The sequence below is a fragment of the Micropterus salmoides genome, unplaced genomic scaffold (assembly GCF_014851395.1).
Source record: "Micropterus salmoides isolate LMB-PRFRI ecotype aquatic unplaced genomic scaffold, ASM1485139v1 Ms_hic_scaffold_1116, whole genome shotgun sequence".
NCBI lineage: Eukaryota > Metazoa > Chordata > Actinopteri > Centrarchiformes > Centrarchidae > Micropterus > Micropterus salmoides.
The window spans coordinates 25,974-41,729 of record NW_024040171.1 but is presented as its reverse complement, the minus strand read 5'-3'; the positions used below and the strand labels follow the sequence as shown (position 1 = coordinate 41,729).

The following is a 15,756-nucleotide window of genomic DNA, read 5'->3' as shown; positions in this document are numbered from 1 at the left end:
CTTTAAATTTTCACTCTTTGTTTCATTGCAGCCATTTTCCAAAAATCAAAAAAGTTCATTTTATTTCTCAGTAATGTACACTCAGCACCCCATCTTGACAGAAAAAAACAGAAATGTAGAAATTTTTGCAAATTATTTAAAAAGAAAAACTGAAATATCACATGGTCATAAGTATTCAGACCCTGAGACGGGTGGGGCTAGAGCATATTTTAATCATTGGCAAATTAATTAGCTGTTGTTCAAACAATGCTCTAGTCATAAATACTAGTAAAACCATAGACTGTATATAAGAAGTGGGCGTAGTCATGGTGACGTCACCCGTTGGTTTGTGGACTGCCGTTTTGAAGCCTCGAGTTTGGTCGATAGGGCGCTGCCATATTGTTTTTTTGCAACCAGCGACACCGGACGTGACCATATTGGGACGAGACGGTGGAGCTAACGGACGTGTTTGGAGCTAGCTAGCTTGCTTAGCTAGGTGCATCTGTAATTCACGTTAATTGTCATTTTAACAGGGCTGATAATTTTGTTTAGCAAACAACAGTCTTAAAACTAAACTTACTCACCAGAGAAAGTGAACAGCCGGCTCCTAATGAGCTTTTTCAACGGCACTGGTTAAATTTACACAGTGCCGAGGGTACGAGTCACTCTAGCCTGACTGACAGGTCACCGTGGTAACGACTTGTCAATCATAGATAATCCCGCCCTGAAGCCTGCTCTGCTTTCTGGTCTCTGTTCCTCTGTGGGGACCATAATTTACTAAATGAACATCATGCTGTGTTGAAGAAGACTTGAAACTAGCGACTGAGACCATAAACTCATCAGGAAAGTGTTTACTGAGGGAATAAATCAGCTGAGAAGTCGGGTCATTTTAAATTTATTTCTAATGGAGCCGGACTTCTTTTTGCAACCAGAAGAGTCGCCCCCGCTGGCCGATAGAATGCAGGTTTAAGGGACTTCCGCGTTGGCATCTGTTTGCTGACCGGAAGCTTCCCGCTTGAGTAAAACTAAGGAGTTGGTAATCTGCAGTAATAACATCCCACTTAGCCTAAACACAGTAAACACTAATGACCGTCCTTTTGACTTTGTGGAGGACTTTAAATACCTACTTGATAACGAATTTACAGCAAACTCTGACTATATCTATAGAAAGGCTATAAACGTACTTATTTGTTGAGAAAGTTGAACAGCTTCTCTGTGAGCTTAGATACCCTAGAGTTGGTCTACAGAAATCTCATGGAGAGTGTTCTCACGTATCAACGTATCAACATGGTAAATCTTGGGGCTAAGAATGGGTCCAAATTGACTAGGATTGTGAATGCGGCTGGGAAAATCATACGAAAAACCACAGAGACAGCTGAGTGAGATTTACGCGCTCCACTGCAGTCAGAAAGCACAACGAATTGTGGGGGATCCTTCACATCCCCTGTTTGCTGAATTTGACAAGCTCCACTCAGGAAGGCGTTACAGGTTACCCAGGGCAACAACAATAAACCTTTTTAAAAATGATTTTATCCCTCGCGCAATGGCTTTGATACATTCATAAGAGATAATCGGGGTGGTGATGGCGCATACTGTAGATAAGATGCTTGCCTTTGGTGTGGGAGACCTGGGTTCGATTCCCACTGTGAGACATCCACCATTGTGTCCCTGAGCAAGACACTTAAGCCCTAGTTGCTCCAGAGGCGTGCGACCTCTGACATGTATAGCAATTGTAAGTCGCTAAAAGCGTCAGATAAATGTAATGTATTTAAATGGATTAGTCATATGTGTATGTGATGTTTTTAATGAACCTGGTGAAGCCAAAGACAAGTTTCCAGAAATGGATAATAAAGTTTTATCTTTATCTCTTTCTTTTTGTCAGTGTAATCCGCCCCACTCCGTCTCCGGTACCGGTTGTGTCGCCATACGACCGACACCGACAGAAAAGAAAGGTCAGGTCGCAAACACAGCCGCAGCTGTTGTGTGAAGAGTAATTTTAGCAAAATGGCTATATATGTTAATAAAATTAATAATAATTATTATAATAAGACATAATTTCCCAGTCGGCCCCAGGCCTACATGCTTGCAGCTATTAATGATTATATAATTATATAATAATGATGTCTGTCCCCCTCCTCCCCATCACAGGAAAAAACAAACTGAGCTCCCCTGAAAGCTATGAACAGTTCGCACACTGATGTGGTTATAAGATTTTTGTTAAAACACTATGAACTTGAAGCGGCATATCAAGGCTAACCACCTGGGAATTGAGGTACTTTAATGTCTCCTTTGCAATAAAAGTGAGAACAAAGCTGACATTGGAATCATATCTCTATTTTGGTTCGAGCAGATTGACCAAAACGCTAATCAAAACTATACTAATGAATTAGAAAAGACTAAAATGATAGTTAGTGACGAAAACTAGACTAAAATACCCAGACTTTTAGTCAAAAAAAATATAAATAAATATGACCAACAAGGACATTTGACACAGGACTAAGACTAAATTTTAAAAAGGCTTATGAACACCATGATAAACTGCGAAGTGCAGTGTGCTCTGAATGAAGACATTGATCTCACTCTTTCTTGGTGTGTTTGGTTCAGAGTGTCTGTCGGCTGGCGGAGAGAGGGATTCTGGGACATCAGGGATCACTGTAGCGGCCTGCAGTGGCTCTGTGAGAAATAAAGCGGATGACGGTTAACATGCGTTCGTCTTTAGTGTAAAACATTTATTTTTTTTTTTAAAGATGCCGTGACCTACCAGGAGCAAAGCTGTTCTGGGCCTCCTGGAAGACAAACAACAGATCAGTAAAAAAGCAACTTAACGGAAGCACAAAATACAGCTCTGTCTGTGTGTGTGTGTGTGTGTTTGCCTTGATGATGTCCTCTGGACGTTTCTCCACAGCCTTCAGTCTGTTGAGGATGAAGCTCTCATTGGTGGAGATCATAGACTCCTCCCTCTCCAGAGACTCCACCTCCCTCTCTATCCTGATGAGTCAGAGAGACAGCGCAGGTGAGCAACAGGTCAAAGTAGTCACGTTGGTGTGCGTGTGTCTGTCTGTGTGTGTGTTGTGTACCTGTGGATGTTGAGCTGCAGAGCTCTGGCCTGCTGCTGGTCAGACAGAAGGCTCTGCCGCTGAGGGGCATTGTGGGAAGCTGAGTCCTGTAGCAGCCACTGCTCTCTCAGGGCTTTTTTCTGATGATTTCACAGGACAGGGGGTCAGTAATGTCGGTCAAAGGAGACATATTACGCTGCATGGGCTCCGTCAGCACAGGAAACAGTATTGATTAGTTCAGGACTCTCAACTGTGGGTCTCTCTGGGTTTGAGTCGTTCATTTGTCACGTGACATCTCGCCTACTGTGGAGCAGGAATGAACGACTCGTTCACCGCTCACATGGGTCCCCCTCAGTCTTTCGTTCACTCGGCGGGCTGAGTTACTGCCGGCGCCGGAGAATGAGAGGCAGCTCGGCTGTCAGGTAACAGTCACTGGACTGACATATATATATATTTTGTTACAGCGCAGTGATGTTGTGCTATAGTTTTAGCACCGTACCGTAACTTTGCTAGTGTTTACAGCTAACAGCTGATGAGAGTTGTTCTGGGTCCGCTTCAGAGCCCTGACAGGGTTCTACCGGGAGCTGAATTACCTCAGAGGCCGTCTCCTCTCCAAAACAAACGGACCGGGTCATTAAAACATTAAAACACAGCCACATAGCAACGCTAGCGTTAGCCCTGTGCTGTGTTTACAGCTAACAGCTGATCCGGGTCCGGCCAGGGAACGCAACGTAACTTTAACTTTTTATTTACCAACAGAGCCGAGCTGTTGTTTCACAGCTCCTGACTGGTGAACAACCTGCAGTGTTTGTTTCTCTGTCTGCAGAATCTGGACCTGATGTGGCCCATTCTGCATCCAGACCTGCCAAACTGCTGCATTTATATAATGTGTTTATTTCTTTGTTCCTCTCTCTGCGCTGGAGTTCTTTTAAGAACTTGATGGCTTGATCCGGATTATTATTAAATTGGTTGAATTTTAATTATAATTATATATTTTTTAATTATAGTAATATAATTATATATTTTTGAACTTTGAATCATGCAAAGCTGCCACAGGAGTGACAGAACTACAATATAGGACCGGAAATGCAGTTAAATGTAGTAAAATGCAGTCTCCTTTAAGGTTCAGGTTTACACCTGCAGCTGTCATTTCCTCGCTGTTCACCTCATTCTCATTCTAAACTCTAACATCAGTCGACACACTCAAGACCCCGCTACAGGGTTTCCCAGTGCATTGAACTATGACGCTAAGGGGCTCCTGAGTGCTTTACAAACTGACGGGGGTTGGCTCAGTTTGGTCAAATAGTTAATGATGACCAGAGCATTGTAGACTGACAGATGGACAGAGTGATTATTCATGCTAATTAGAGATAATTCCCACCCATCCAACAGTTTACCATATACCTCATAAGATGTTGCTGCTGATCATTTATAGATTTATTGAGACAATGTTTAATTGTGAACGAGTGGTGCCAACCTTTAGATGCTGCACTCTGAGTTTCTCTTGGTCCAGTTCCAGTTTCTTCTGCCTGATGTCTTCCTGAATGCGATGCTTCTCCTGTTAAAAGTTCAATTAGCGAAGCTAAGGTTACAGGTATGTACGGCTACACAACGCCAACACTAGTGTTTTGTTTGCACAGATATTGAGAGGAGCAGAGTAAAACATTACGGTGATGGCCTGTAGCCTCTCTTTCAACAGGTCAGACTCCTCCATTCTGCTCCAGGGCAGACACTGAGGGGACAGAGAGAAACCTGTCAGACACCTTTTATTACTGCACTGAACCACAAGATTAACCAATCAAACACAAACCCCCAGGCAGACTACTGCAACAATGATGACAGCTTGCACAACACAAAGCAGTAGGGGTAAACCGGGGCGAAAGTAACACGGGACGAAAGTAACAAGGCGATTTTCTCAGAGTCCTGACTGCATTTGCAGTCCAAGCTGCGACAGCAGCTTCAGCACGCAACCCTTGATGGAGCTGCCAAATATCGAGCGATTTCGTCATCGTTTCCTGAAAACTGTTTTCGAGCACGGTAAGTAAATTTCTAAAGCGGGACTGTTTTTTGAATTACAAGTTGTGTCTCTTGTTTCATGTGTCAGTAAGGATTAACCTACAGGTTATTTAGTGCTTTAACGCACCCTAAAGTTTGCCCTGTCAGAGTTTTTCAGTGTAAAAATAAATACAGCTCACTCACACTGTTCTTACAATAACAATTTTAAAGTCATTACAAAATGTGAAATCTTTTGTTTTCTCTAAATAGCTTTTTCGTTTTTACCTTATTTTTATTTACATTTAATTCATATCTTTCTATTATGTTTAATTTTCCACCGTCTCTGAAGCTGCTGTAACATGCAAATATCCCCAGAGCAGGATCAGTAAAGTGTCTTATTTTATGTTAATCATGTCAAGTTCATGAACAATCTCCCTCTAACAATGTTTTTTTTTACTGTTTTAGGTGCGCAAATTTGCATAGCATATTGTTGAAGAAATGTTTTAAAAAATGGATTGACATTGCCAATAAAAAACATTTTGAACAAGTATACGGTTGCGTTACTTTTGAAACATTTGATGAAACTGTAAATAAATAATAAATAAAATGAAAATGTAATTTATACATTTGTTGCAAAGGTAAAGGACAAAATACATTTGCAGTTACATATTTACAAAGTCATAGTCACGTATTTTTCGACCTAACTGATGGGGTCGAAAGTAACAATGTGCCACTTCAGTTCAAAGTGGAATTATACTGAAGTCGTCCTACATTTGTACAAAACACCACCTGGTACTGATAGACCACACTTGTGAGTCGAAAACTTAATCATTTAAAATGAGGTTTTTCTGAAAAATGGTACTTTCGCTCCTGCTCTCCCCTACATATTGACCCAGCTGATGCGACACCAGCGTAAGCAGCGAACCCCCCGCTCGCACTGTGAATTGCAGTGAGTTTATGAACAAGTGGTAGTGTAACTGGTAGAGTTTTGCAATATAAACATGACTAAAAAAAACCTCCTGATTTACAAGCCTCTCCTTTAACCACAGCTGCTCTGAGTGTGTGCAGACTGGCTGTCTGCCACATACATACTGGGCTCTCGACATGTTTAAATCGGCTGGGGGAGTGTTGATGTTCACAGCGTATACCGTGTAATGGCCTTCTTGTTGTTGTTTTAAATATTGGTTCAGCAGCCTGTCATTTAAAAATAACAGCTCCCAGCAAATACAAAAAAAACGTTTTAAAAAACTATTTATATATAATAAAACGTATGATGTCTTCCATTCTTTAGATCCCACAGTGTTTCTGATGTGTATTACTAAGCCTGGGTATTAAACTTTCATACTTCTTGTGCACCAGCTGAATTAAAGAGCACTATGGTGGTGATGGCGCAGCGGCTCAGTGGCAGCAGTGAGCTGCTGACATACGAAACCACCTTGGGTCAGACGATCTGACGCCTTATCTCTGCACCCAAACTTTATGGAGGTGCAAGTACGGCTGGGCAATATGGCCAAAACTGTTACCCCGAAAACATTTCATGTCATTTATTTCTTTCATGTTTAAAGGCTGATTTTTGCTCCTGAGTTGAAGAAACCAGATGGTTAATTGTGGGTTTCTAAACTTTTCTTTCTGGTCAGAACAAACACTTGATGCCAAACAGTGGATCACTTCACAAATCTGAGGCAGAACTAATATGCTATTTTTTCAACAAATATGCATGAGTAAAATTAAGTAACATCTTTTTTTCAGTCCCTTTTCCTCAACAAAATAAAAATCTTAATAGAAAAATTAACTGATGTGATGTGAATTAATTAAATCAAACATTTATTAAACATTTGTTATATTGTCATTAAGGAAAATTATATTGAGACAATTATCATTATTGTTTAATGGGTGCAATACCAAATTCCCCTTTTAGAATTTTTTTGGGGGGGAGGGGCATTTTATGTCTGCGTTAAGAGGCAGTAGCGAGATAACAGGAAATGAAGGGACCAAGACAACAAAGGTACTCAGCAACACTGGAACTCGGGACACAACCAAACCAAAACTTTAACAAAAGTGTTGTTCATTTGTGATTAGTAACGGGTTTGGAGGCCACAGATAAATGGTGCTGTCTTGCTAACTGGACAGTCAGATCAGAAAACGCTTTGGAGAACTTGTTGATCTATTAAACACATTAGAAAATACTAGAGATCCACGATAATTAACGATCCAATGAAATATCAACCGATATTTCATTATCGGAAAATTAAATTTTAGCCAATAATTTAGCCGATAAGAATCAAACAATGCAGTTGTCGTGCTCATTACATCATATTGCTGCACCTGGATGGAGCCACACAGGCGCCGTGCAGGCAGCGAGAGCCAAACAAACATTTCAGAGTTTTTTTTCACAGTTTCGGAGGAAGTGAGCTCTATTGCAATGTGCAGTTTGTTTTCTGCAAGGGTTCGGAGAGGAAGGAAATGTCCTGCGAGTTTTAACACAACCAATCTTATAAGTCACCTGAAAGTTCATCATTCCAACGAAGATGTGCTAAAATTAGCCCAGAGTGTGGTAGTAGGCTATTATTATTATTACACAAGCATTTGAAAACTGCAGGACGTTTACCAAAGACAGCCCAAAAGCTAAAGTAATTAACAACAAAGTCACAGAATTCAGAGTACTTAATGAGCAGCCCATTTCCAACTATTTATGGACTTCTGATGTTAGCCCAGTGAGTTGCTTTGTTTGACAGCTCAGTGGCTGGATGACGACTTTAACATGAAAAGGACATTACTGGAGTATATATAATTATAAATCTTGCAGCACACGTCATCTTAGCCCTTCTAGTCATCAGTGTGTAAATGACTTATTTTCATTTACAAAAATCTGAAGAAATTATCTGTCATCTGATCGGAATCGGCCAAGAGAAGAAGGCAGTTATCAGTTATCTGATCGATTCCCTGATTGTCTTTCTGTTGTTCCCGATGTATATAAAGACTCAGTGTTTTCACCCCACCAATCCATTCACTCTCATCTGTTGCCACCACACAAATCATTCATAATACTGGCCATGAGGTAACCCCCTCGAGGTATTATAGAAACATATAATACTTGATAACCAAATTGGAGGGAACCTTGTAACCAAGTGCACCCTCCTCGTGCTGAGAGCGAGTCTGATTTCTCATTTTAGTACGACTTTTTTGTTGTTTCTGTTGTTTTGTCAGAGTCAACACGGATATGTGGGAGAAATTCTGAATGAGCAGAAAACCTGCTGAAACACAGGAGCTAATGAAGTCCAGGAGTTTCTGACTGAATTAAAATAAATCCATTTATCAAGAGGTTATTTCCCCAAACAAAGACACAAAGAGGAGGGAAGACTAAATCATGTGTGCTGACTCAGCAGGGATCTTATTAAATGAGAAAAGTTGATCTACTGGAGAAACATATTTAAAAGCAACTCAGGATGCCTGAGAACCTTCCTTTGAATTTCCCTTTAGATTAAGAAAGACATTTCCACCACAAATTGATGCAGAAAAGGCAGAAATCGGTGCACTGTAAGACCCCCCACTTAATAACTGTGACCTCCAGTGTTCAAAGAAAACCTATGCTCTTACATTTCTACAAAAAATATACCCCATAAATTCACTACAGTGAAAGAATACAGTGTCCGTTTGACACACTTTCTGGCCAATATAAAATCTCACCTATAGGGCTCCAACACTGTCAGGGCCGGCCCTGCTCGTTGGATTAAATTCCCAGCTCGGAGAGTCAGCTGTATGAATATAGCCCAGGAAGATGTGTTAAAATAGATACGGGTCAGGAGAAGAGTGTCTACTTCTATTTCCAGGTCACCATTTGGCTGCCGGAGTTCAAACCAACCTGGGTGGCTGGTGTAAGGCACATCTTCTTCTCTACTACAATCTATTTGATCAGATTTTACATCAAAGTTTAATTATCCAGGTATTTTTCACCAGCGCCCCCTAATAAATACGGCAGTAAGGTCAGCAGTATACCCCATAGCTTAACAAACAGTATCCTCACATGTTATTGACCCACTGCCTCAGGTCAGCCGGGAGAAAAGGGTCTCGGATTAACTTTGTTCTAAGTCATCTTAATAAACCAGTCCATCCACATTGAAGGGGGGAGTCCGTGTTATTCTGCCCTACCTCCTTCAAACAAGGCACCGGCCTGTCAGCCTGAGGCGGGGGGTTAATCTGACCCACCTCCAGTCACACAGACTGTCAGTCAGGCAGACCTCCCAGACGAAAGGAAAACAAATGCTGCCAACCAGCCTGTCAGTAATCAGTTAGGATGACTGACGTTTTTTTCTTTCTCCTACAAAATAAAAGCTGAGTACAGTTTATATCGGCCTGTCAGTCAGTGCACTGAGCTAATCTGCTCATGAGGCAGTTAATCTGGGTAAACCATCTGCTTGCCAGCTATGGACAGTCAGAGCGACCATGTGGGCTGATTGGTAATGACTACCATGTGCTCAGCACCTGACTATCTGCACATTCACCCAGTATTTTCTTTCCCAAGTGGTTTCAAAGAAACTTTATGTCAGTTGCATGATGTTTTCATTTTACAGAGTTTCCAGGAAAAATTAAATATCTTACATAGCAGGGGGTGCGAGCGGCAGCGGTGGTGGCGATTTTGGATTTAGGGCCTATTGAAATGAGTCAAATTATGAATGTTAATTCAGGAAAAAAAGGAACATTACTTTAGTGGCACCTGCAAAATATCAATTTAGGGCTTCGAAACAGTGAATTCCTTAAGTAATACAGAGGGTTTCCAAGAAACCTAATCCAAAACAAGTCCTTCAGCTGACCATCAAACTTGGAGATAATACTTTTCACCGGACAGCGATTCAGGACACAAACCAGTGTCAAGTCTAGGGCTGCAAATAAATGATCATTTTCACTATTAATAAATCTGTCGATCATAATCAAATCATCTCGATTAATCAATTAGTTTTTTTGGGTCTATAAAATTTTTGAAAATTGTTTAAAATGGCGAAGGTGACGTCCTCAGATGTCTTGTTTTGTCCACAACCCCAAAATATTCAGTTTACTGTCACAGAGGAGGAAAGAAACCAGAAAATATTCACATTGGAGAAGATGAAATTAGAGAATTCTCTTCAGAACCATTAATCGATCAGCAAAATAATCGGGATTAATCATTGCAGCTGTGGTCAAGTTAGGTCAGGACAGCTGGAAACTGTGCTACAGGAACATTTAGTATTTTCTTTGATGTTTTAGAATGAATGCACAAGCTCAGACAAAAAGTAACGTGGATTTCAATTTATTACTGCAAAAGAAGGGAGTAAATTTACAAATGTCTCAAAATAAGTATTTAAGAGTGAGTTGTTAGGTCAGCGTGCCTCTCCTTTGTTGCTGGAGCATGCAGTGCGCACACACCAGGCTCAAAGCCCTGCTGGGAGAAACTGAAGCTTAAACAGAATTAAGGAATTATCTCTACCTCTCCCCGTTTGTCTTCCTGTGTCGCTCTTTCTCTCTTGAAAGCTAAAATATTAGCCGGTGTACTTTTACTATATTGAGCCTTTTTAAAATTTACAAGATTTACATATTTTAAATATGCCATCACTGTCTGCTTAACTTCAGTACACTAAGTTAGAAAGGAAAACACTTTGTCAACGGAAATATCTCTCTACTAACTGTCTAGTTATCTCTAATAGTAGATATTTGGAGAACTGTACAACAGTGTTTTGATGCATGTTGAGTCATTTCAGTAGTTGTTGGTAAATTAACATACATATTACTATATTTTACAGAACACGTCCTCCTTTACACCCATTACTACAAAAAATTTAAAACGTGCAGAAAATGGTTACTATCTTACCTGGTGACGGTGCGCTCCTCTGTCAGTGCCGGACTGCTGCTGTGCGTCCCGCGGGGAAGCTCGAGACCACCCGGCTGCAGGTGTAGGTGGGCGGGGCTATGTGCGTGTGTTACAGCCGATTGACAGTTGGCTGTCCTACTGTCAGCCAATAGCAATGATATACACTTGTGTTGCCATGGGAAAAGGCTGCTGGTTTGCTACCACTGCACTATTTCAAAACTCTTCTCACAGTCTGCATTACCAACATGCATCCTGTCCAGTTAATCTCACCTCCAAAAATGTACTCAAGCCACGATAACACTTCATAGCCTACATGTCTCAGAATAAACTCATTCAACCAAACACTGGCAACAATTATCACTCAGAAAGCAAACACTGTCACTCTTAACACACTGACCTTAAAAAACACTAACAACAGGGAGCATTATACATAAATTATGAACTTTTATCTTTGAAGTTTGAATGATTTCTTACATAAATCAGTATTTAATTATAACACATGTAGGCATGATATTTAATTTTGTTTGGATGTATTTTATATTAGTATTTTGGACACTGGGTGGCAGTGATTAGATGCACACGGTTGTATATCAACTTCAATAATCTCTGGAAAATCTTGTGTGTCTGCGTAAAAACTTAACTCCTACCTGTGTATGATGGCAAAGCTAAGGAAACTGGAAATAAGGCTAGAGGTACAGCAAAGCAAAGATTGCCATTATAATATGTATAACATATTTTCACATTATTGACTGGACTAAAGTATATGTAACAAGAATAAATCAGAAACGCAGCACTTTGTTTCAACATCTTAAAGTACTTTTCTGTATCACTGCAGTTAAAACAAAAAAACAAATCCCTGAAATTTCAGTGCTGCAAAAACCACTTTAAACACAATGACCACAGCACCAACCCCCTGAAACATTTCTGCTTAAGTGCAGTTCCTGCTTTCTAAGCCAAACTTTTTTCAAAACACTACACACAGTTCTCAAGGCACATAAACAAAAAATTTATGTTAATGTTCTGCTAATATTTTCTACATCTTTCAGTCCAGTTACTGAGAAATGCAGGACATTGGCCATCATTCTGTTTTGCATGTGTTTTTAACAGTTTTGGTCACAGTGTGTTCGCATTTCATAAAAATATGCTGCAGATATAAAGAAAAGAGTTCATGGATTTTGAAGAAAGTGGTCATTGAAAGCAATGAAAAATGATTCACAGTTTGGGCCACATACACTTCTGTTTCTCTGACTGTGTGAAGAGTTTTGACCAAGGCATGTTAGCAACTGAAAAAAAACTCTAAATCCTCAGTTGAACTGGAAGCCATAAAAAAACGCCACAAAAACAAACGTTGGGTTGTTTAACTCATTTTACTTTAAAACCAGTTATGGGTAAGTTAAAGGTAAACACTGACAGCGAGAGAATTAACTAAAGCTTTCAGATAAATGTAGTGGAGTACAAGGTTTCCTCATGAATTGTGGATTATAGCATTGAAGTACAAGTATCACAAAGTGAAAATTACTTTCCACCACTGACAGCTAATAATACTTCATTGGTTTTAAGTTGGATGTGAAGTCAATTGTTGTATCGGAAGTGTTCTGGGACTTTAAATGTACAGAAACATCTTTAAAACGTATAGAAACATCTGATGTTCTCACTGAAAACTGCATGTATTGAAATTTAAATTAGTGGTCACATTCTTCCTCTCGGTCCTCCTTCTGCTCATCAGGGAATGGGGTTAATGTAATGTGATGTAAAGAGCTTTGAGTGGTCGGAAAAACTAGAAAGGCGCTTTACAAATACAGACCATTTACTTTCCTACTTTCCACAAAAACTCAAACACACACACAAATTTATCTCAGGTATGCAAATTAATGAAACACCTTGAAAGACCATGTATCGGGTTTATATATCATATACAGTTTAAAGACATAAAATAAATGTCAGTATGAATTTGAGCAGAATTCAGTCAAACATGACAGCTACATGGCAACTTGAGTCAAGGTCTTCTAAATAAACAGTAGAGCCCGACCGATAAATCAACATACCGATATTATCGGCCGATATGAGCTAATTGCAGATAAATCTGTTGCTGTATTAAGAACAGCCGATAAATGACATTTAAAAAAGAAACGGATCCTTCAATCATGTTATGAGAGTTGTCGTTGCATCGTTGATCCACCGGAGGGCGCTCTGCAACACACGTACTGAGATCAGCTGTACCTCAAAGTACCTTCAAAGTGCTATTTATAACATTATCGAAAGTTCAGGCCATGTCATGTTGGAGAGGTCTCATAAGTACACATAATAAATGTTAGAGAGAATCTTTGGTTACGTTATGTGTTTCTGAAAAGAAGGGAAAAAAGAACATCAGCCGATATATCAGATTTAAAAATTCTCAAATATCAAATTTGGTATCGGTCTTAAAAATCCGGTCAGGCTCTAATAATTATATTACATAAGCACACACACAACGCTACAGCTAATTTAGAAGAGACAAATATATTGTGATATACACAGTAAGTATATCAAACTACTTACAGAATTAAACAAGTAAACTGGCCCTCTCAGGAACAAAACGCATCGTACAACCTGATATATCCAGGTTTCATGATAACTGTGATCCGTAGTGTCCGAGATTTACATTTTTTGGACACACGTTAGAATATGGGAAAGAACAAAACTAGATAATATAAAAAAGAAATAATGTCTTTGCTGGCCTGTGAGTTTGAAGTAATAAAACACTGTACTTTCAAACATGAAACATATACAACAGTAATAGATTATACCTGAACAGGATCACAACAACACATCTATGTTTTAGGATGTCTTTAAGTAATCAGGTAATAAGGGTGTATCCTAACTATTGATATTTATATTTATTCATTTAGCTCAGGATTTATCCAAAGCAACTTACAATTGCCATATATGTCAGAGGTCATATGCCTCTGGAGCAACTAGGGGTTAAGTGTCTTACTCAGGGACACATTGGTGGATGTGACACAGTGGGGAATTGAACAAACTAAAAAAAGACATGTAACTTAATTACAAAATAAAGCTTTATGTAACCAAAACAACTACACTGGGACTTTTGCAATAAAACAACTATAATGAGATGACCGTAAGGGCCTCCTGTTTTAAGATTTTGCAGAAAGATAGATGTGTTCAGCTGTTTGAATAAATATTGTTGCTTGAGATGACCCTGTCTTACACTTTGCTATTGCCTGGACTTGCAGACGGCTGGGGGGAAACTGTGACCACTAGACACAGATACAAACGATTTTTTTAATACTGCATATATTTTTCTTCTTTTGCATTTTTTAACTGAACACTAGAACAGCACCCTCATCCTGTTTTGTAAATAAAAGTAGCAGGTCAAGCTAAACTGTTTTGGCAGCACACAGTGTGAAAAGCAGATGCACGTAGTGGCCGCTTGTTTGCAATAATTATATTGAGTAGTCAGGATTAAGGTTTCAGATGGCCCGATTGAGACGTAGAGTAGGTGCCTTCCATTTCCCCATGGTCACGTAGTGGGGTGGGGAGTCATAGTCATGTGATTTCGGTGAAGACTCCAGGGCTCTATAGGAGCAGAAAGGAAAAATATTGTGTGTAAAAGACTCCAGAATATTGATTTCTTCATTTTTTGAGTTGTTCTGACAACTGAAATGTTTCCGTGGTGCATTTTTTTGGTTTCAATATTTACACTGAACAAAATTATAAACGCATTCATCATGAGCTGAACTCAAAGATCTAAGACTTTCCCTATGTACACAAAAGGCCTATTTCTCTCAAATATTGTTCACAAATCTGTCGAAATTATTAGTTGTTATCAATTATCATTGTTAGTGAGCACTTCTCCTTTGCCGAGATAATCCATCCACCTCACAGGTGTGGCATATCAAGATGCTGATCGGACAGCATGGGTGTTGCACAGTTGTGCCTTGGGCTGGCCAGAATAAAAGGTCTTAGGCTGGCCACAATAAAAGGTCTTAGGCTGGCCACAATAAAAGGCCACTCCGAAAGCACAGTGCCACAGATGTCACAAGTTTTGACAGATCGTGCAGTTGGCACGCTGACTGCAGGAATGTCCACCAGAGCTGTTTCCCGTGAATTGAATGTTCATTTCTCTACCATGAGCCGTCTTCAAAGGCATTTCAGAGACCATGTGTAACCACACCAGCCCAGGACCTCCACATCCAGCATCTTCACCTCTAAGATTGTCTGAGATCAGCCACCTGGACAGCTGCTGCAACAATCGGTTTGCATAACCAAAGGATTTCTGCACAAACTGTCAGGAACCGTCTCAGGGAAGCTCATCTGCATGCTCGCTGTCCTCATCTGGGTCTCGACCTGACTGCAACTTCGCACAGCCATTGAAGAGGAGTGGACCAACACTCCACAGGCCACAATCAACAACCTGATCAACTCTATGTGAAGGAGATGTCTTGCACTGTGTGAGGCAAATGGTGGTCACACCAGATACTGACTGGTTTCTGGACCCCCTCCAATACAATGAAACTGCACATTTTGGAGTGGCCTTTTATTGTGGCCAGCCTAAGGCCTTTTATTCTGGCCAGCCTAAGGCCCACCTGTGCAATCCCCATGCATCTTGATATGCCACGCCTGTGAGGTGGATCGGCAAAGGAGAAGTGCTCACTAACACAGATTTTGACAGATTTGTGAACAATATTTGAGAGAAATAGGCCTTTTGTGTACATAGAGAAAGTCTTAGATCTTTGAGTTCAGCTCATGATGAATGGGGACAAAAACAAAAGTGTTGCGTTTATAATTTTTTTCATTGTATATTAAGTACTACTTCATAATTGTCAAGACACTCCCTTTACTTAAATGCTTTTACAGTATTAAGGCCAATTTGTACCTCTGTGT

At 40.1% G+C, this 15,756-nt stretch overlaps 1 protein-coding gene across 1 annotated transcript; it reads right to left on the bottom strand.

Annotated features, from left to right (window-relative positions):
* Nucleotides 1-2,784: 2,784 nt before the first annotated feature.
* Nucleotides 2,785-8,779, bottom strand: LOC119898428 (palmdelphin-like). Its single transcript, XM_038712600.1, has 6 exons — nt 8,718-8,779; nt 4,705-4,767; nt 4,513-4,593; nt 3,057-3,175; nt 2,853-2,967; nt 2,785-2,799 (listed from the first exon to the last, which is right to left on the bottom strand). Exons 2-6 carry the CDS (start codon nt 4,747-4,749, stop codon nt 2,785-2,787), a joined length of 375 nt encoding a protein of 124 aa, XP_038568528.1. The 5' UTR covers nt 4,750-4,767; nt 8,718-8,779.
* Nucleotides 8,780-15,756: the final 6,977 nt, after the last annotated feature.

Coding starts and splice junctions, on each gene's coding strand:
- LOC119898428 (XM_038712600.1), bottom strand. CDS start 4,749: ATGGAGGAGTCTGACCTGTTGAAAGAGAGGCTACAGGCCATCACC. Junction 4,594..4,704: donor AGAGGCTACAGGCCATCACC/GTAATGTTTTAC, acceptor AACTTTTAACAG/GAGAAGCATCGCATTCAGGA. Junction 2,968..3,056: donor CTGCAGCTCAACATCCACAG/GTACACAACACA, acceptor CTGACTCATCAG/GATAGAGAGGGAGGTGGAGT.